We start from the raw sequence: 21,843 nt of genomic DNA, 5'->3' as shown, positions 1-21,843 counted from the left end.
GCAGTGATCCCATTATAAGAAAAACACAATGAACAGCACTAGGAGCTCCTATGAAGCACTGCTCTCTCAACCACTTAGCTGACCATTCACAAGCTGTCAGGGAAGCCAACATATGAATGACCATTATGAAAAACTATAGCAACAGACATAACTAGACATTTTCTGTTATATTTTACATTAATGGTTTATTCTGACTGACTCATGGTGGTTGATTTCTTATTCACATCCCTCACAGTTAACAATACATATTAACAATTAAAAAAGCAAATCTGAAATTTGATGCAGCCCGACAGAATAATCACAAAAAGGTTGATTCAAACATTCTTATATGAAATAACCACAAACATTATCAGTGACTGACAGCTTGGTTTTCAGGGCCTTGAAGCTCAGTGTTACCAAAAGTCTTATTCAAGGAGAATAGAAGCTCTAGAACTATTGTACGCTCCCTGCACTGAAAAACTGCTACACTGAGAATGTGTAAAAGGTGGGATGTAATATCGAGTCAAAGACAAGATCAAATGAATGATACAGAGAGGAGAGCAGGCACTGCCAGCAAGATAAAGCACCCTTCTCTGTAGTCAGCTGCAGTTTCTCATTTTCAGCTACATCAATTAATCGCTCCATCTGTGAGATGAAGAAAGAACAAAATAGAGTTTTTAAGTGTTTTCTGTGCTAGCTAAATGGCCACGGTGATGGGTGGGGTGCACAGAGCTACAAAGGGAATGGCTTATAATTTGCACTCGGGTTCCAATTTGCAGACTGTCCAATTCTCTGATAAAGCTGTGAGCAGTGCAACTGCAACAGCAGCTACTGTTCATCACAGCCAGCGGCCGGCATGTCAAGTAGAAGTGCTGTGGATCATATGCCTGGTATAAAACCCTTGGTTGTTGGAATCTCACAGCAGCAGAGAAGTGAAAGATCATTTGACTACAAATTAATTCAGTGACATGGGGCAAAGAGGCCATAGCCAAATGAACAGAAAGCAGAGAGAAAACAAAACAAAGCTGCCAATGAAAGAAGACGCCATGAAGAGGCGTGTCGCAGAGCAGTGATTATCCATCATACTGACTGCTTTACAGTTTGCCTTCAGAACTGAGCTCTTTGTTAGTTATTGTCAACCTAATCATCAGAGCACAATTATTTCTCTTAATTGGAACAAAAACTACAGTCAGCTCCATAGATGTGTCCTTAAGCACCTTTATCCTCCCTGCATCATAATTAAGCTCATACTTACCTCAAAACTGCAACACTGTTATTTCCCTCAGCAAACTTTATTCAGTAGTTACACATGACAAAAAGAGAAAGCCTCCTGAGAGCAGCTGTCTCACGAGAATTAAGTGCCAGCTTTTCTGCAGTGTTATTTCCCTGGAGGATGTTTATCTTAGGTGTATTTCATATTACACAAGTATTTTAAAGCAGAATAGCTGCTGAGAGCTGAAGGCTATTTTGGATCAGATACTTTTTTTCCTGCTTGGCATGCAAAGAAGTAATTACCTCAGGTGTCCCACAGCTTTGGTGCGGACCAGGGAGAGGATGATGTAGTTGTTCTGCTGACCCTGGAACCTGTCCACTGTCGTAATCTGTACAGACACAAACATATTTATTATTCAACAACACGACACACAAATGCACATAAATATCAAAGATATGCTAACTAAGCTCCGGCAGCGGATACGCTTTGCAAAGTAAATGAGTGTTTGCATTTTAGGTAGGTGGAGGGATTTAGCTGAAATGTTTAAAAACATGAGCGAGACTGCTTTCCGTCTTAAATTCTTTTTCTTTGCCTTTTCTTTCTTTTTTGAGGGTGAACGTTAAGAGATGGCAAGGTACTTTCTTGTTGCTGCCGTTATCGCTGTGGGCCACACGGGCAGCCAGCAGGGTTAATACGGCTTAAAGGGCATTTGCCACCAGCAGCCTCTTACCTGGTCTCCTGGGAATCAGGGCCACTTGGGAGGGGGAGGGGGGACTACTTGACTGCATCAGAGATTATTTCAAGGAGACAGAAAATGTAGAAGTGGCTTTCTCTGTGGAATTTTTTTTTTCTAAGCAAAAGGGAACCCGTGTCAGCCAATTTGCTTTTATACCCCAGTAATCCTGTCTTGCTGAGAAGTGTACTTATTCAACTACATAAAGAACTGTGCTGTGTTTTGACTTTGTCAGTCATGTTACTTTATGTAATAAAGCTATCATAAAGCATGTGCACTTCAAACTCGATACAAGGACTGGTCTTGATGAGATGCAAGAATGTGAAAACTTTCATACTGTACTACCTACACTGAGTGTGCACAGCCTTGACAGTGTTGGAGAGTGTATACATGGAATATGCTCCAACTTCATAAGCTCTTTCATGATCATATAGCCTTCACTCGGTGTCTATTTTTAGTGGTGTTTCCGAGTTGGACTAGAAATATCTTAGGGATGTAAATCTGAGTCCAAAATCACATTACACAGTGTCTACACTGTGTAAACAGCATGTGTGTAACTATAGACTGAAAAGTTGATGTCAATGCAAATAGTGTGATAGCTGGGTGCTCCTGTTGTTTTTGGTTAGAAGTTACATGGAGATGTTACTGGTTAATGCTTGGTTAAAGTACGCTGCTCTGGAAAAAAGCTGCAATGTTTAAAGATTATTCCGGAAAAATATTAAGTAGAATTATAATAACAGAGCTAAATTATTTTAATCAACTACTAATAATTGAGTGATTATGCCTTGGGTAGAAATAATTCCTTCCATCCCCATTGTGTATATATCCATCCATCCATCCATCCATCCATCCATCCATCTATATAAATAATTGTTAAATCAATAACCGATTTAAATCTGATAGCACAGTATTAGAATGATCAAGGAAAAACACATCAGAGCTGGAGTGTCCCCTATCTTGCAAATGGTAACAGAACCAAATAAAAATTGAGTTTAAAAGCCAAGTTACTAAGTCCTTTTTTTAAAGTACTGCACAAAAATGCTTCTGTATAGTTACATACGACACATGCTAAAAAAAACTCATAGCCAGGCAGAAAGAAGTTGGCCTGTCGTTTATAGTTTCGCTTTTTAAAATGGATCAATAGGACATCAGCTTCCATTGAGGAGCCATACAGGCCCAGAACTACAGCATTCAGTAACTAGCCATGCTAAATAAATCATCCTGTGGTTGTGGTTACCACCTATTATTAAATGCAACCCTCAGTGAACCTCTCCAAAACTCCTTTTGGATAAGAGGAAGGGAATGTGGGGAGACTGTGTGTGTGTGTGTTAATGTGTAAAATCGAAAGCGATGGGACTAATGAGGTATTTATTTACGTCTCCCTGTTGCTATGTAGAACAGGTGCAAGGCCAGAGGCAACAATATGTTGCTTTTACAATAGCAGGAGATATCGTTGGCCGTATGCTCAAATTACACATCCATGGTATGCATGCACGTACTGACACATGAGAAACGGTGAATCTTGGTTTGCAGCAAATGTGGTTCTTTAGAGAGGGAGTTATTCTTAGCCTACAGAAAGTGATAACAAAGCCCGGGTCGAAATTCTCCCCGAGGTATAGCATTCTGCATGGTGTTTAGTTATTTATGAGAAATCTTCCAGGGAGAGAATTACGTGTCATTGTAGCACATGCATGTCCGAGGACATAAGGAAATACACACAGCGAATACACTGTGAGATACACAAACAGCTATTGCACTGCCAAATGTTTTCTTCCAACATGCCTTCTTCTTATGGAGACAATAGCACACTATTAGATGATGATCAACCACTGATCTCTCCCATCTTATTTTCTGTTACTCTGTCTTACTTATGGTAATTACTGCTGGGAATGTGCACAAGTCAGACCTCTGGATTATTCAATTTTTCACAAGAGGAATGGCAGGGACGCCAGAGTTAACAGCTTTGTATTGCTTGTGTGTTCGAGTCTACATGTGTCTCAGGATTTCAGACCTGTCTAAGAAAAAACCCCAACAAAAAATATGACGCTAGGAAATGTTAAGACACCTTTTCTACACATTTCATGTTGTCAAAGAGGCTAGTACTGTTGCTCTCAGTATATGAAAGCTGTGTGTTTTTGGTCAAGGCGAAGAGTTAGACAACTGCAGAGGGTCATTCAGAATAAGGACTGAAACCTTAAATAGGTACTTTGTCACTCTGCATTCATCTCTTCTTGATCCAGTTGATGTATCTTCTTACTAACGAAATAGTCAAACTCTAACAGTCAGACTTCCAGCACTTCTTCATCAAAGAAAAGAGAACCAAATGGATATTTTCTGTAAAACTCAGGAAAATAAATAAAAAGTGTTTGCGCACATGCTGTATTTACGCACACTGTTGTTTGGGATTTGGTAAAAACCTTGAGCAAGCATGTTTGACGCTGGCACTGTGACTTCCCATATGGAAAAGATATATATAAATCTTATAAACTTTGTATCTGTCTTGTGTGAAACTTGTATGAAAAGCATATAAGTGTGAAAACAGATATAAGATCCCTTGAAAAATTATATAATGAAACTTGTATATTTCTGATACTTACTTAAACAATGTATGAAAGTAATGCGAAAGTGGCCACTTTCATGAGTAAATCATGTAAGCCTTATATGATTTACTCATGAAAGTGGCCACTTTCATGAGTAATCACATATAAGTTTTTACTATTTCTTTTCCGTATGGGTTGTGCTAACTGGCCTTCCTCTGCTTTTCTTTCTAATTAAAGTTATAACAGTAAAGTAAGCTGGATGTTGACATTTGCGCCATTTTACCCTTTGTGACACACTGTCAGACACACTGTGGACACAGTGCTCAGCGCCATGACCTTTCAGCTGCTCAGCATTTTTTCCCACAAGAGCCCATCTTTCTATTTCATCCCTCTCTGTCTCTGGCCATCTTTCATCTCAGCAAATCTAACAACCTGTCACTCCTGTCACTTTATTACTAGGCATGCATACTGACTAAGGCCATGAGCACAATGAATGATGCTTTATGTCTTGACATTGCAGGACATTTCACATGGCTAAGCAAAATCTCTGGCTAGCTGTCAGTGCAGGGAATGTACTTCAAAACAAAACAACAAGGTAGGGTTGTACAGCAAAAAATACAGACACAACAGTATGGAATGAGTAAAGACTGAATCACAGTGGACGCTATAACAAACCACTATTCTAACCTCCAAATTGCTATCATACTTGGAAGAACCTGCTTCCTGTCTGCCTGCTTTTGGACAAAAACGGCCTATGTATATTTTTGATTCACTTTTTATGTACTCAGCAGGAACAGATGAGTAATGAGTAGACAGTAAACTTTACAAAATACTGTGTGATAAACAAAAAGATTCAAGTTACATACTATTTAAATTTTCTGGGCATTTGTGGGAAATAAAAATACATGTCTTCTAAAATAGAGATTGGATGGACCTGGATTATTGCTCTGAGAGCCACCTCACTTTAACACTCCTGCTGTTAAAGAAATACCAAAGAATATGCACAACTAAACTAAACCGATCGCAATATTACTGAAGGCGTGCTGCTGCTGACCCTATGCTACCTGACATAACAATGCTCTATATAACTGTTGATATGCCATTTTCACTCCACTCTTACTGGAATGCCGAAAGAGTCTGTGACATTGTTAAGTGTGTGAAAACCCTAAAAGAACAGAGACCAAAGAAAGGTGAGACAATGTGTGTAGCGGGAAAAAATGAAGCGCGAGGAAAGCATAACCTGAGGCTAGTGAGTAAAAGCATTTAGCAGTACAAACAGAAAGTGGATGGGAAACTGTGCCGGCGGGTTGCAGACTTAACACATTGTAAAGAAAGGAAAAGAGGAGAGACGAGAAGTTCGGGGGAATAATATAGGCTAGAAAAAAAACAACCTAACTGTATCCCTCAGGGATGAACAGACTCTCCCTGTATTCACAGTCAGTCAAACAAATGTTGCAAATACTTGCACACCTCTAATTTGCTTTACCTGTTACCACTCTGTCTTTTACCCACCGTGAAAAACTGAGATTCACTAAAATTCAAATAGTATTTTAAGTTATACACGGATAAACTCCAGTTCAAATATAAAACTCTTCTTAAAATGAACAGACAAACAATACAGTTTTCACATTAATGTTAATGAGTGACAAACACTTAAGGAAATCCCTCCAAGATGCTTGGAGAGCTGTGAATATCTTTCCCAGTGCAATGGAGGATAAGAGGTTGGTGCAATAACTGCAGCTGGCATCCGGAGGTGTGAAAAAACTATCCATGTCATGTGTGATACGTGTTTCCAACACGCTAGTCGTAGCCCTACACATATATAGGTTATATATAAGTTTGACTGAATACTCGCAAAACCCAGTACTTGCTACAAAACCTGTCCAATAATCCAGTGTGTTTATTTAATCACCTCTTGCTTGTGCTTTGATAACATGACACATAAAAGACTGCTGCTTCTTAATTGGTTTGTTTCAAATGGTGCTTACCTTGTGGGGCTGACCAAACACTGGATTTCCAGCACAGCGTTGGTTGATGACATCTCTGATCAGGTGTTTTTGTCCATTGTAGGTGGTGAGGATGCTGATGCGCTCAGCTGGGTAGCCCAACAGACGCATGTACATGTATAGAGCCACAGAATACTCTGCCTCTGCCAGGTTCTTAACAGAGAGAGAGAAAGCTTGGTCAGAATAACATTATATTACTGAAATAAACAACCATTGCTGCCCAACCTCTGGGGCTGAAAAATGAAACTTGTGCTAAAGTGGTACATATTGCAGTCCCTCAAACTGCCACTTATAGCTGGCTCCAGAAGAAACTCAGTCCCTAATGAATTCCATGTTAAAGGAGGTTTTGATAACCTCAGACCACCATATTTTATAATGACACCAGGGACTATTGAGTAAATTGCAGCCTCTTGGTCACACACACACAACACATGCCTGCACACCATTTGCTTGCATCAGCCGAAAAAGTGATGATACATAAATAAGCCTGTCCTGCACTGTTGTAAACTACTGTGCATCATGTGTTTTGCACATCATTATGAGACCAGTATATAAGCTGAGTATTAGTATAATGACAACAAATTTTACTTTGACAGGAAACAGCTGTCAGCACCAGAAACATGTTGTGTAACTAAGTTACAGTGAAATGGCCTACTGCTTGTTCATCATAGAAGGGAATGTTATTCATACATATTGAAGTATATATAACATAGTGAAGCAGGCAAGATACATTTAACAAGCTAGTGTTTGGCTGCAAATTTGCTATGTTGCACAAATGTGGTGAAGTTTAGCTAAAACAAAATTGGCAGCTTAAGTAATTTAGAATAATTAGCCAACTTGTTTGTTGATATTGGAGTCCAAGCTACCACTTGCTATTGAAGCTCTCTGTTTACGCTGTGAGCAGACGAGAGGCACTGAAGTGATCAGAAGCAAGTGTAAACATCAGATTTCTGGAATTTTCACGGAAAATCACAACCCCATCGTTTACACAGACATTAGTCCCCAGTCAATCTGAGGCAACTAAGAGAGTCAGGGACAGTCTCTTTATGTTGCAATCACTCAGAAACTGGCAATGAAAAGCATTTAACTGCTGAAAAAGGTTACCTAACGTACATTTAAAATGCTCACAAACATGTGTTTTTTCTCCTTTTTGTCACTATGCACAACACAGGAGCTCTCTGTGCTTCATAGATAGAAACACACATTCAAATAACCACACTGACAATGGCTACAATGTTACTACCTACACCTATCTGATATAATGATTATAATGATTTCTCTTTCATTTCCAATTACAAAGGACCTAGAACTACATCAAAGTTTTTCTCCCAATGTGAATACATGTAAAACGTTATTCACCAAATTAACAATCAACAAATTCCCAAGCCTGTGCACCCTGGTTCCAAGGCTACATTCTGTCCTTCAAATAAAACCCAAAAAAGAAAAGAAATAAAGGCAGCGCCATGTATTATTCATTCAGTTTCAATTAAATGTGGACTGCTGCCTCGCATCTTTGATAATAATGTATGCAGCTTCATCAACAGTTCCTGAGCTAGCTGCACTAGAGTCAGCACATCAAAAACAATGACATCCTTTATTCTTAGTCCCTTATTACCTGCCTACAAATGGCACAGATAATTAAAAATCGCAACTTACTTCTCCAGCAAAGTTACTTCTAACCCTCTGCATTTACAGATCATCTACAAAACCACAATCATGTAGCAAAAGGCAAAAATGCATATCTCTCACACACACACACACACACACACACACACACACACACACACACACACACACACACACAATTAAATAGACATTCAAGTAAAAATCTGTGACGCTTCCAGATTTGTGTCTTTCATTTGCATGTCTAACATACATCAGATCTAAAGCCTAAACCCCAAAAGAAGCTGGCAACTATTACAAGGTCAGACCTAAGCCATTGAAATTTGAGCCAGTGGTTCGTGACTGCAAAAGGACTAGATAGGATAGAATGATCAAACATGCACCGAGGAGAGAGGGTTACATACAGATACACTTTAGAGTAGATACAAGAACATTATTGATATCGAGAGGCATAAATTCAGGCTACCTGTAAGTAAACTCCACCATGCAGGTTGCTCTTATGCAATTTAAAATGTAGCTTGTAGAGCAGAAATTTCTATAACTAACAAGCCTAGTGGCTGAGGGAGGCAATTTCCAAACAGAAGATGTGGATTTAGATAGGCATCTTACTCTTCATGAGCCATTTGACAACAGTGAGGTTGAGTCTCAGTTGGCTGAGACTCAACAGGGAAAGAGCTTTAGCAAATGAGGCAAAGCACGGGAAAAAGACCCTTTGTACTATATTTTGTGCACACAGTATTTGTGTATGGGTTCTGCACAGTTCACGCGCAACCACAAAGCAGTGGTTGTGGCAGTGTTTGTTCAGCTGCGACATGTATTCAGTGTACACTGGATACAATTGCTCCTCTAGTGTCAAATTGATCCCCTTTGGTTTCCAGGAAAGTGCATCTGTGTGTGTGCTTGTCAAGCATAACGAATGATATTGAGGAGATTCCCTTGAGGAGACTCAAAATGGCAACTGGCAAATAGAGTTGAGGTTCATGTGACCTGGTACCGCGAGAAGCACACATGGTGCTGAATTAAGAACAATAAGAAGCTTTAGGGACTTGAGTGTGCACAGCGTGAATGTAGTTGCAAGATTCATGAAGCAATATGATCCACTTAATGGGTATGCAGGTTCTAAATTGAAAGCTTCAATTTGATATTTCAATCATTACACACGATACCTTATCTGAAATCCAGTGCTGTCGGCTCTGATTACTACAAACTCTTTTAAGTATATGTTTTATTTACAGTATCTTACATTTCTATAAGCGATACTATTTTTATTTCTCTTCTTGGAGAAATGTAATTTATTTTTTGTTTTTTTACTTCTTGGGCTGGTGCACTGCAAAAGTAAACACCCCTATCAACCCTGCCCTGTGCCCAGACACAGTCTTTGTGCCTCAGCAATGTCAGGATGAAACACAGTCTGTCTTCCGGTGTGAAGGACAAACCGCCTGGTCTGTGCTGGGCAGCCAATGTTAGCTGCACACTAAGCAGAGTGATGAATATATTATATGGACTGGTAGCTGAACCAGTGAAATTTAAAAATGAATGAACTGCTGTACAACAACCAATTTAGAGGAAATGGGGGCTAGAGAGAATATGCTTCTGTTTCCTGCTGGAAGTGTGAATGTGTTTATTTGTAAAGGAGTGTAGTTCCACAGCTTGTGTAACATGAACCATTTCAGCTATTCAAACAATTTCTGTACCTGTGCTACATATATACACAAAATAATAATGGTGTTCTGTTTGGAGTATTCAGTTATTTCAATTGAAGTAGCTCATACTTTGTTGTTTTTACATTTTTAAAATTAGTATTAAGATATTGGCAATATGTTGGACAAATGGCATACAAGGATGTGCAAGGATTACATCAAGTGTGTTCATTCGTGTGATCTACTAACCTGATAAAAGTAAGGGTTGGGCTCAGATTCTCCCACCCCATTGAAGTCTTCCACGTTAATTAGCTGGAAATCAAACGTCAGGCCAGGGTTGGGCACCTGAAACTCGGGAAGTTGCTGAACGTGAGGCAGGTTTCCCAGGTGTTTGTAGCGCCAGTTGTACAAATTGCACAGGCTGTGAGATAGCAACACAAACACGCATTAGGTCACATCTGTGTTACTGTAATACAGTTTCCCTGACAGGACCACTGGAAATTTTAATCAATCAGCACAATCAGGGTTCCCACAGCTTAAGGCAAGGCAGATATATTTATTGTGTTTAATGCAACTAAAACTGAAATGCAAGATCAATTTTACAGTAAATAAAGAAAAATATTGCAATTTCTCCATTCTAATTCAATTTCTGGGGGTTAGAAATAACCTCGCTCAGTTATTTAAACAATGCAGCACATCTTGGGCTGAGCTATGTCCTGTGAACTAACATCCCAAATATCTGGACTGGACTTTTTTTCTCACGTCAAAAGAGAACAAGCAGATTTTTTTTCCTTCTTGCTTCATACAAGACAACTGATGCACAAAACGCCAGATTTCAGGCATTTGATCTTTCTTCATTGGTGTTGTCATTTTTGTGCATGTTACCATGATAACAGGTGTTATTCTGATTATGTTGCTATGCTCTGCAGTCTGCAGTCAGAGAACAGATGGGCTCTTCTCAGTAAATCCAGTAAAGGTATCATTTCCCAACTCTGGCTGTTTAAACAGAGTCTGCCTGACCATCCTGCTTGCCCGGCATTACTACACAAATGTTTTCTCCATTACCAAGCAAAAACATTTCTTTTGACAAAGGCTCAATAACTAAATATACTAAAATGAACTGATTTATCTTTAACTGTTTGCTAATGATTTGGACATTTCGCCATCGCTGTGGCCAGTCTGAAAGGTTTTTTTTTAGCAACAACAGTAAGAGGTCTCATGGTCATTGCTTAGACTGCCTTACCTAGATTTAGCTGCTCAGGTTTAATGCAAACTTGAGCATTCTGAAGCAATAAGTTAATAAGTTTGAGTTTTTTTGAATCAAGGTTAAGACCACTGACTTGCATCCATAAAATAAAGCACTGTAAAGCATAAAGGTATATAGAAAGAATAATTACTATTAAATTACTATTCAATTATGTTTAAAGAACTGTTTCCGAATTACATTTAAACATTACGTTTTTTTTAATCCTTGTGAGCCCCTGTGGGTAGTGAGATTGTATTTTGCTTGGTGACCCACCTTGCACGTGCACGGCCCTGTGCATCCAAGTCTATTGTGGGCACACCTAGGCGCACAAATCGGGTGAAGAGAGACTGCTCCATGTTGGAGTACTTCTGGAAAGCCATGTTCTTGATGACTGGGGGCAACTGGTGGTGGTCGCCAATCATGATCCAGCGCTTTAGCCTGCTGTAGCCATCCTCTGGGTTCTGCAGATAGAGGAACATAAGATGATCAAGCAGTAAAAAATAATAATAATAATAATAAAATAGAGATACTGTGACAATATACAGTGATCAGTGAAGGTGCAACAGTTAATTTAGGTTTACATTTTAATTTCCAAATCATCATCTGGCATGCTTACTCTAACAAACATATAATGTGTCATACTGTAAAATGCAGTGATGTTATTTGGAGCTGGACCTCACAAAGGTCTAATATCCCACCCATTGTCTAAGATTGTTTTAAAGTGTGATCACTGGTTGTGTTTGAAAAGCTGGTAGTAAAAGGGAAGTGGAGGACAATGATCCTGGCCAAAGCCTCTGACTGGCACAGTGGTGAGGAGAGATAATGAGGAGTTCTGGCAAGGTTGCTGGATAGGCTGGTGTGCCTAATGATCTTTTCCGTAAACAGAAATTACAACACAGAATGTTAGTCATAGCTACCAGAGACCAACACCATTTTTATGGAGCCCATTAGGAAAACCTTAATGGGGAAAGTCAATTTGAAAAGGCTACTGATGTAAAGATTAAACTACACAAACCAGTCACAATGACAAATCCTGGCAGGTTTTGTGAGAATAATTTTTCAGTCAAGATTAACAGTCAAAACAAGTTAGCATTTCGGTTACCTGTAGTAATAGAGGGATGAAAGTCTCAATTTCCAGAATCTGTGCAGCTTCTTCCATCAGGATGTTGTCATACTAATAAAGAAAGGAACAGCTTGATGTAACTTCAATAAATAAACTAACTGCATCCAGACAAAATACAACCAGATTATTGGGAATGTATTTTTAAACTGACAAAAGTCTACCTTAAATCCCAGCTCCACTAGGTCGTGACGTTTGAGTGCAGCGTGTGTGCAGGTCATGGCAATGATTTTGGCTTCTTTCACTAGCAGATATTTGGAGCGATCTAGTCCACTTCTTAGCAGCTCGAAGGCCCTGAATTCCTTTTCGGATAGAAGAAAAGTGATACTCAGGAATGACATCACAGAGCTATGTTATAAACCAGATTGATAGGGAACAAAAAAGTAAAATATTATCACAAAGAATTAAAATTGCTGACATTTATTCTGTATTGAGTCATTTTTAAAGGTTTTTTTCATACTAGTGTGGGGGATGACTTTAATGAACAATTAGTATGACAGATGATGGCTAATATAAAAATCTCTTGTAACATAATAGAATCTTAAATTTAAAAAAAAGCACATTTCAATATTCAGAAATCCAGTCAGCACACATCACGATACACTGAGTGGCTTATCTTTCATCCAAATGTTTGAATATCTCCAACTGACTCTACTTTTCTTTGCTGAATTGCCTAATTCAAAGTGACACCCGGAAGATGAACCACAATTCTAAACTTCAACAAAGTCATGATGGACATCTAAATGACTGGAAACTTACAGTACTCCACTTTTTAATGAAATGTATAATTAACATAATCCCTCTGCTTTCTTCTCTCATTAGAAGTGAGTGTCCTCTTTTTCCATGATGCAGTGATAGAGACTAGCCAGCCGCAGGGCTCTCCTGTGAAGTATGTGGGGTGTATTTTGTTTTTCAGTAGCTGTGGCTTGAGGAGCACTTTAGCAGAGATTTTCTTACATGGGTTACACTATAAAGGAAAATTTGGGGGATTTTGTAACCCAAAAAACAAATCAGTTCATTTCAGGGTGGTGATATGATGACACTACAGAAAGCTGTGGGGGGATGCACAGAAGAGGAGTAATGGTAAACAGGCAAGCTATTTTCAGGTTGGTACACTAGCTCTGGAGGGTAGGGATGGAGGAGAGGAGACTCGGACAGCACCATGGTATAAATATTTAATGTGTTACTATTTTAGCATTAATATTAAACTAATCAAAACATGGAATATTGATGAAGTCTATTTTTAAACCCCATAGTACCAAATGAGTTGAGGAGTGATATTAAGATTGTTAGAATTCATAGAAGTTGAAAAAAACTAGGAAAAGGGAACCAAAAATAAGTTAAAAAGTGGAATGAAACGGTGGAATTGCAGAGGAGTAAACAGCAGATGTCTATACATGAACGCAGGAGGCACACTGTCTCCCTCTCTCTCTCTGTTTGCCTAGCAATACATTCTTAGGATATTCCTTTGACAGCTTATTCAAAACTGCTTTTACATTTGAAAAGGTAGACAGATAAGCATATTCAGCACAATGTTGCTTCTGCTACCCTGCACCACACAGAGCAATACTTCTTAATGGGTGTACAGATTACACTGCAGCATGGGTGAGGCTCAGGGAGGAGGGAGGAGGGAGGAGGTGCTGTGATGCAGTGATACAGAGGCCAGCCAGATAAATCAAGGTCACAACACATGTTGGGATATTACCTCTAGCCAATAACTTTTTTATTGCTTTTCGGAGACCACCTTGGTGTTCCCATAAATCTGAAATGTTTTTGTTATCCCTACAGAAACACTTTGATGGGCTCAGAAGGAATAATAACAGACTTTCAGCTGTGTTTGAGAGCGTGAAGGGGTGTGAAAAAGAGTGACAGAGAAAAACACAGAGCCATGAGCATATCTATAGGCATAACATGCAAGGCGGAATTTTAAACTCAGAATAAACACATCCAGGATTGTGGATTGTCACTATTAGCTGACAACAGTCTGTTAATGTGGGGGCCAGGTAGGCAGTTACTTGTGCAAGAGAGAATGTGCAATACCTGGAAAGACAGCTGGTATGAAAATAATCAAATACAGCAGGTAAAGCTTGTAAAGTTGCTGGCCCTGTGATCTTCTTACCTCCAGCTGGGTAAATATTTTCTTGATGTGGCGATAGCAGCCCTCTGCGATGTCCATGTCCTCCTCATATGACCGACCTTTGAACACAGGCTGGGGTGCATTGGAAAAGTACTTGTGGAAAGGAAAGTGTGCAGCAACAGCCTCCACCTCCACGTTCTTGCCCTGTTTTGGTTTTACTTTGCTCATGTACTCTTCCCAGCGGGATATCACCTGTTATGGGGAGAGACAACAGTCACAGAACACCCTCTCAAAGAGTCCCAGTAGTGATATTTAGTATACACCCGAGAATCAGGCATCTATGTCTTATTCGGGTTTGAGTTGCAAGTGTTTGTCACCTTCAATAGAGTGAATCTTTTCTAGCAAGCTGTAATTGCTTTAAAGTGGGCTGTTATGCATGACAGGTGGTCCTGAGATTATGCTGAGAGGAAAATCACACCTGTTCACACCAATAAACTCTTAAGGGTCTGCAGCATTTTATTTGGGAGATTACTAATTAAGGGTTTCAAAAAGTAGCCTTACTTAGCCACGGCATTCAGAAAATGACCAGGGGTATTTTCTCACATGAGCGATGTTTGTATGTTCTCATACAACATTTGTTTTTGGACAGCAGAAGGAGGAGGACTGCCAATCTTAAATGGCTCTGCTAAGCTTAAATTCAGACTATAGAAAAATAGATAAACAAGCAAAAATGAACAAATGAGAAGCAATAGGCTCACTCTTGCTGAGGTGCTCCTGCTGAGTATCTAATAACCAAACCCAAACAGCAGGGTAGCTTATTTCTATAAATACCCCTTTAAAAAAACAACATTAGGGATAGCATTAATGAGTCTGCTAGAGGACTGAGCTTAATTGCATGTTGAGTATCTGTCTGCACAGATTATTAGGACTACCATGGAAACCTTAATGATATGTACAAAGTCACTGTTATCAACAATCACTCACATTCACATGAATAATCAAGGAAGTATGCTCACGGTCAAGTTATCACTACACCAACAACCTCCTGACAACATCTTCAAAAGACAAAGAACTATACAGTTGGGTCTGAAAATGTCTGAACAGTAACACCGTAATTTTGATCATTTTGGTTCTGGATGCCTACACAATAGATTTTACCTGAACAACTGAGATTCAATTACAGTCTTTAATTAGAGGGGTAAACAAGAATATTTTTACACAACATTAATTTAGCCCTGACTGAAGGTGAAACCTTGGACTTCTGTGTCAAAAATGTTTATTTTTGGAATTGTTCTATTGAAACTGGGGAAATTGTAGTAGGTAATTGCTAGCAGTGGAAATTCTCCTGCAGCCTGAGGGGACAGTAATGATGAGGTGACAGGAATAAACAGAAAGCATTAAGAGCGTTTCTAAATATTTATATTCTTGACAGAAAGAGCAGATTGCCAGGAGAATGGAAACTTCAATAATGTCTGCATTTCATTTATCAACTGTCTGAGGAGGAGGATGGTCGTTACAGAAATCCATTCTAATTATTTCTGCAAAATATCTCCTTAACTCCATCTGAAAATCAATTTCAAAATCTCTACACAAATGGTGCTTAATGCTTAATAGAAGGATGGATCTGAAAGTGGTTTTTCCCCTTACTTAAGTCACACACAAAATGAATAAAAGATCAGAGTTAGAAGTACATCCAACATTACACGTGAATTTTTTTTCTATATCACAGAAACACATGTACTGCCTTTTCTCTGCAAGAACAGACATGGCACGGCAACATTTACAGCATTTACAGCCTCAAAAACCAGGCCCTTCTGTTTCAAATGCTGCATGGTCATGAGGTTATATAATAATCCTGTGACAGCTTTGCCCTTGACTTCAACTTCTGAGTGCACCAAAACAACACAAGTCATATCCATAACTGTGTGTGTGTGTGTGATATCAAAACAATAAAGCAATTGAGAAAACTGAATTGCTTTCTATCAGCACAGTAGTTTTTTAGAATGTTGATGCTGATGTTTTGAGTTTTCCATCCTGTTTCTCACTGATTACTGTCTTTTAAAAATTACCATTTGTTGCAAGTTTATCAACATCAAGGCCAGATACCAATTTTTTGGGGCAGTGAAAAGTATCAGATCTTTTTTCCCCCCTACCCTGAGTTCCTACAGGTGTTTCTGACACTGGAGGATAAACACAGATGTCTGCAGTGGACAATTGCCTATACTTGCTAATTTAGATTGCAGCTATTCACAGTCTTACCTGGTAGAGGTAGAAATGTCCAGCAGTCTCACAGGTATAAGAAACATCTCCTGGGACATCCAAGCTCTCCTGTAACCTTCCCACCTCTCGGAGAAGCTCCAGTCTTCTGGCCAGGACGTAGTTTACCCTTCCATATCTGAGGAGAGCACAGGAGTGTTAGTCAACAATCTAAATGGTTAACCCCTGTAAAAACAAGAAGGCAGTTGAAACAATGAGCCAGCTATAACAAGCTATCACAACATGACACAAGAGTGATATTTAATCTAAATCACACTTCCTATATACACCCAGAAAAAAAAACATGGCATAATAACTAGGGTATGTTTGATTAGTTACACTAACGTTCAATGGCCGAAAATTAATTTGTACCACATAACAGAATTAGAGATGAGTAAAACTGTTGTACATAGCAGAGGAACATCTGTTTGCTCGTCCATATTTTTCTGTTAGCGCTGGCTTTCAATTTAACTGCTGGTTTTGTAGTAAAACTTAAATAATAAATCTTATTTATATCATCCTGATTGGGTTTTATGTATGTGTAAGGTTTGAGGGTGTATTTTTAACAGGCATTTAAAAAGCCATACCCTCCAATCTCCAGGAGAAACAGAAAAGTAATTTGTAACAAATTGCTTTCTACATAAATCCAACAATGGTCATGACCTAAACCAGCATGTCTCGTGACCTGCATGCATGACTCATAGCAGTGCGTAGTTAAACGTACAATTGAGCAATAAGAAAACCTCAGACTGCAACTTATGGCAAACATGTGAGACAGGGTCTTGTGATTACTGACTTGACTGTGCAGAATATTGGCTGTCTGATTATGGTCACCTGGGGATATACTTCCTTTTCTACGTTCTAACATACATCTCATTATGCAGCTAAACAATACTGCTGAAAAATGTCATCAGATGGCAGTGAGACAACAGACAGGAAGAAGGAGGGGTTACCGGGTAACACTAGAGGTGAACACTATTTTTAGACCCTCTCCAAAGATTCTCGGTCAGCAGATGACTCAAAGACGATCACACTGCTCTGCCTTAGTAAAATTAAATAAAAGTGAGAAGTGACGTTGCCTCTTAGGATGACACACCTGTAATACACTCACCAAAAGCCTAAAATAGATACAAAGGTATAGTGCATGTGCAATGTACATTAATCTACAAGTCTGTCTTAGTGTTTTCGTAAACTCTGATAAATGTAAAACATCTGAATGAGAATGGTGTGTTTCATTTTCTGCCCTAAATTGGAATCATAAAATGATCTTGACAACCTGGGATGCAAATGTAGACCATCCAAAACTAAACAAGGGCTTCCTTAAGCCATCACCAAGATCCCCCTTCTAAAACTCATTAAAATGGCACAAAATTTTTCATGAAATGCATGGAGGCATTGTTAATTAAGGCTGTAGCTTCCCTCTTCGTTAAGCACTCAGAAAAGCACTGCCGTCTATTTTTTATCTCATGTACAGTGTTAATTAAAACTCTCTGGCTCTCTCCTCATTCTGGTGTCAGTGGGGTGGAAGAAGTGTGGAGTCGGCATGTTGTTGTGAGGCAACTGGGCAAGCGGGAACATGTCGACTGCTGCTAGCTAGCTAGAGCTCTTTCTTTTATGTCTGTGTTGCTGCATAATTTAAGAACGCATGAGACTGCCTTCATGTGCGGATGCCCAGTTTCCATAAATCATCATTCATACTACAGCCATGCACTCCCAGTAGACAGCAGTCATACAAAGGGTACAGCAAATGAGAGGCATGTGTAACTCCTCCCTCGCTCCTTAAGGAAAGCTGAGAGCTATAGGGTGCAATTTGCTCAATGCCATGGATGGATGAGATGGTAATTAACATTGTAGGGTATAAGAACACTTTAAATAGTAACAGCATAAAAAATGTATTAAAATTCAGTGACACTGAGCTATTTATATTCAGGAGGTGGCAGGAGAGCGCTGCCTGTGGTGAAAAAAAAGTTTCCGGCTGGTACATTTATTAAAGTGTTAAATACATTAGTGATTATATAAAACTGTACATGTTTTGAGTATTTTGTGATACTCTGGTTTTCTGAAGTGTGCCATGAGTACAATGACCCCCACCTACTTTTGCTATCATGCTATCTTACTACGTCTCAATAGTACTGAGTCACTATCCTTAAAGGCATTAGACATACTAGGAACAAGCATATATAAGAGAGTTGGGAAACACTGGGACTTCCTTATGACGACCAGTGAGTCTTATCTATGGTGTGTTCTGTGTCCTGCCTCCATTTTTGCATTTACAGCTAGTGTTAAGCCTGGGTGGTGCATGTATTTGATTATACTCAGATAATGTCAAATCACCACTGATTTAAAAATAAACGTTCCTAAGTTTTGGGTATTTTGATTCATTTATGAATTTATTACACTGTTGATAATTCCTAATTAAACAGATCTTTCTATTCTTGAAGTAGATTAAGGACATTACTACTGCTACTTTTCCATCTGACTTATCACTAATGATCTTAATTATTTATTTAAACACTTCTTACTATGTATTAAGTTATTTACTTGACTTCTATAGTGCCAGCTCACAACATGTCATCACCAGGTGCTTTTTATCACAGCGTACGGTAAATATCCTGTAATATTAAGGGAAACATGCAAATGCTCCAAACAGTGGTAAATCCATATAATTCTCTCTACATGGCCTGCTGCTATCTTATTAAAATTTATTTTAAAAACTGGGGCAGAACCAACCAATCAACTGTTGTGGTCCAGAATAGCTATGAATGGGTTACTTGGGCATGTACTGCTTCTAAGTGCATGGCTGCTGAGACAGATCCCTTAGGCTGGTGGAAAGGACTGAGAGTCCAACAATGCCTAGTGAAAATAAACCAGGTCCAAAGCCTGACATATGAGAGTGTAGCAGCCTTGTCAGTGCATTGACTCAGACCTACGGTGTATGTGGGAGATGGCATTAATGGATGTGAGTTGCCTCTGCAATTTAGATACACTGTAACTCTGAGACATGATTTCCCACAAGTGATGGTGCATTCAAGAAATATTCAGTTTTCACATATGCAGTACTGTTTGGTTAGCTGTACCCATTTGTCTGTTATCTTCTTTGCTCACCTGCTGAAATCCTTCTCAGTCTCCAGCTCTTCCTCTCCATGGCCCAGACGCAGAAGGTGGCGCTCGTCGATGTCTAGGGCCATGATCTTTTCAAAGAGTTGGTTCAAAGCCTGATGTGGAATGAAAAAAAATCTCTTTCATTTGTATGTAATATACTTATGTTAAGTCAGTAAAATAATTTGGGAGGGTGTGCAGAGTCTTATACAGGAAAATAATTATCATCAAACTATACTTCTGGTGTTTAAGGTTCCTTCTGTCATGCTTCCCCTTAGTTTAAAGCAGCTAAAGATTACTTTATGATTAAATACTGAGGGGAAAAGACCAAGGCACAAGGGAGCTTAGCTTTTAATTTCTCCTCCATGGTTAGAATATGACTCTTGCCTGATTAATGGGCAGTTCTGAGAACAAGCTTTAAATTCTCTTGACAACTTTACATTTAGTTGATCGATGTGTTCTAGAAACTTTTCAGAGATCAGACTTGCACGTGGAGATGCACTCTCCCTGCGACTGGGGAGAGTGCCCGCCCTATGGAAGACATCCTGCATCGTCCCGGTCCCCAAAAAGAATCGGCCCAATGAGCTGAATGACTTCCGACCGGTGGCACTGACGTCACATCTTATGAAGACTCTAGAGCGGCTCTTCCTCAACTTCCTCCGACCACAGGTACAACATGCCCAGGACCCACTACAGTTTGCATACAAGGCGGGTGTCGGAGTGGAGGATGCCATCCTGTACCTCCTACACAGAGCCCACTCACACCTGGATGGGGGAAAAGGCACGGTCAGGATCCTGTTTCTTGACTTTTCCAGTGCCTTTAATACCATCCGGCCCTGTATGCTTCAGGAAAAACTGAACAGGATGGAGGTGGACCCCTGCCTGGTGGCTTGGATCTCCGACTACCTCACCGACAGACCACAGTACGTCAGGCTGAAGGACATCACGTCTGACACTGTGGTCAGCAGCACAGGAGCACCACAGGGAACTGTGCTGTCCCCTCTTCTCTTCACCCTGTACACCTCTGACTTCTGCTACAACTCTGAATTATGCCATATTCAGAAGTTTGCAGATGACACAGCCATCATGGGGTGTATCTGGGATGATCAGGAAGAGGAGTACAGAAGTCTGGTGAGGAACTTTGTCGCATGGAGTCACACAAACCACCTGCAACTCAACACCTCAAAGACTAAGGAACTGGTTGTGGACTTCGGGAGGTCCAGAGAAGGTCCACTGCCGGTTCAGATAGAGGGGGAGGAGGTGGAGGTGGTCAACAAGTACAAGTACCTCGGGCTGTGGGTGGACAATAAACTGGACTGGTCATGCAACACAGAGCACCTGTATAAAAAAGCCCAAAGCCGACTGTACTTCCTCAGGAGGCTGAGGTCTTTTAACATCTGCAGGAAGCTCCTGAGGATGTTTTACCAGTCGGTGGTTGCTGGAGTACTTTTCTATGCTGTGGTGTGCTGGGGGAGCAGCACAGCAAAGAGGGACTCATCCAGGCTGGAGAAACTGATCAGGAAGGCTAGCTCTGTGGTCGGCATGAAGCTGGACACTCTGGTGACAGTGGCAGAGAAAAGGACATTAAAGAAACTGCTGGACATTATGAACAATGCTGGGCATCCTCTGCACACGGCCATAAACAATCAGAAGAGTCTGTTCAGTGACAGGTTGCTTCTCCCCAAGACAAGAACTAACAGACTTAAAAACTCCTTTGTCCCACACGCCATCAAACTGTTTAACTCCTCTCTGGAGGGGAGAGGGAGGGGAAACAGGAGGACAAAGCAGGGGGGAACAACTAAGCTGTAGTGCCTCTTCACCTCACTGTACAATACCTTGTGCAATACTTTTTGTAAATAGTCAACAGTGCAATAGACTCAATACTTGAAATGTGCAATTCACTTGTATTTTTATTCCTATTTATTCTATTTATCCCCTTTGTATATTTTATTTATATTTGTCTCTGTATTTATATATGTGTGTGTGTGTGTGTGTATATATATATATATATATATATATATATATATATATATATATATATAACAATTCTGTAACTGTAACTTCGGTCGTTGCTGTGCTTTTTGGAAGTTGAATTTCCCAGAGGAACCCACCCGAGGGATTAATAAAGTTCTATCTTATCTTATCTTATGCTGTGTGCGTATATGGAGGGGAGTGTTGACCTGATTTGAATGTGTGACTATGAGGGTCCTCTGCTCAGGGAAGTTGTGATACAGGTTTGAGATGATCTGAACGGCAACATCGGTCTTTCCAGTACCCGGTGGTCCCACAACCTGGAGGAACGAAGTAAGAA

The 21,843-nt window shown here is 39.8% G+C and overlaps 1 protein-coding gene across 2 annotated transcripts in view; it reads right to left on the bottom strand.

Moving 5' to 3' along the window:
• Positions 1-21,843, bottom strand: part of aqr (aquarius intron-binding spliceosomal factor) — a 47,270-nt gene that overhangs the window by 4,210 nt on the left and 21,217 nt on the right. For both annotated transcript variants that reach the window (XM_082516442.1, XM_082516441.1), the window contains exons 24-33: positions 21,713-21,823; positions 19,539-19,648; positions 16,437-16,572; positions 14,220-14,429; positions 12,265-12,402; positions 12,083-12,154; positions 11,254-11,441; positions 9,984-10,155; positions 6,454-6,624; positions 1,495-1,580 (exon numbers count right to left, since the gene is read on the bottom strand). In XM_082516442.1, coding sequence (XP_082372568.1) covers positions 1,495-1,580; positions 6,454-6,624; positions 9,984-10,155; positions 11,254-11,441; positions 12,083-12,154; positions 12,265-12,402; positions 14,220-14,429; positions 16,437-16,572; positions 19,539-19,648; positions 21,713-21,823 — 1,394 coding nt within the window. The remainder of the gene's footprint in view (positions 1-1,494; positions 1,581-6,453; positions 6,625-9,983; positions 10,156-11,253; positions 11,442-12,082; positions 12,155-12,264; positions 12,403-14,219; positions 14,430-16,436; positions 16,573-19,538; positions 19,649-21,712; positions 21,824-21,843) is intronic.

Source organism: Aulonocara stuartgranti (assembly GCF_965226115.1).
Source record: "Aulonocara stuartgranti genome assembly, chromosome: 19".
Taxonomy (NCBI): Eukaryota; Metazoa; Chordata; class Actinopteri; order Cichliformes; family Cichlidae; genus Aulonocara; species Aulonocara stuartgranti.
Note: the sequence above shows the minus strand (reverse complement) of the source record. Positions and strands in the feature narration are given on the sequence as shown.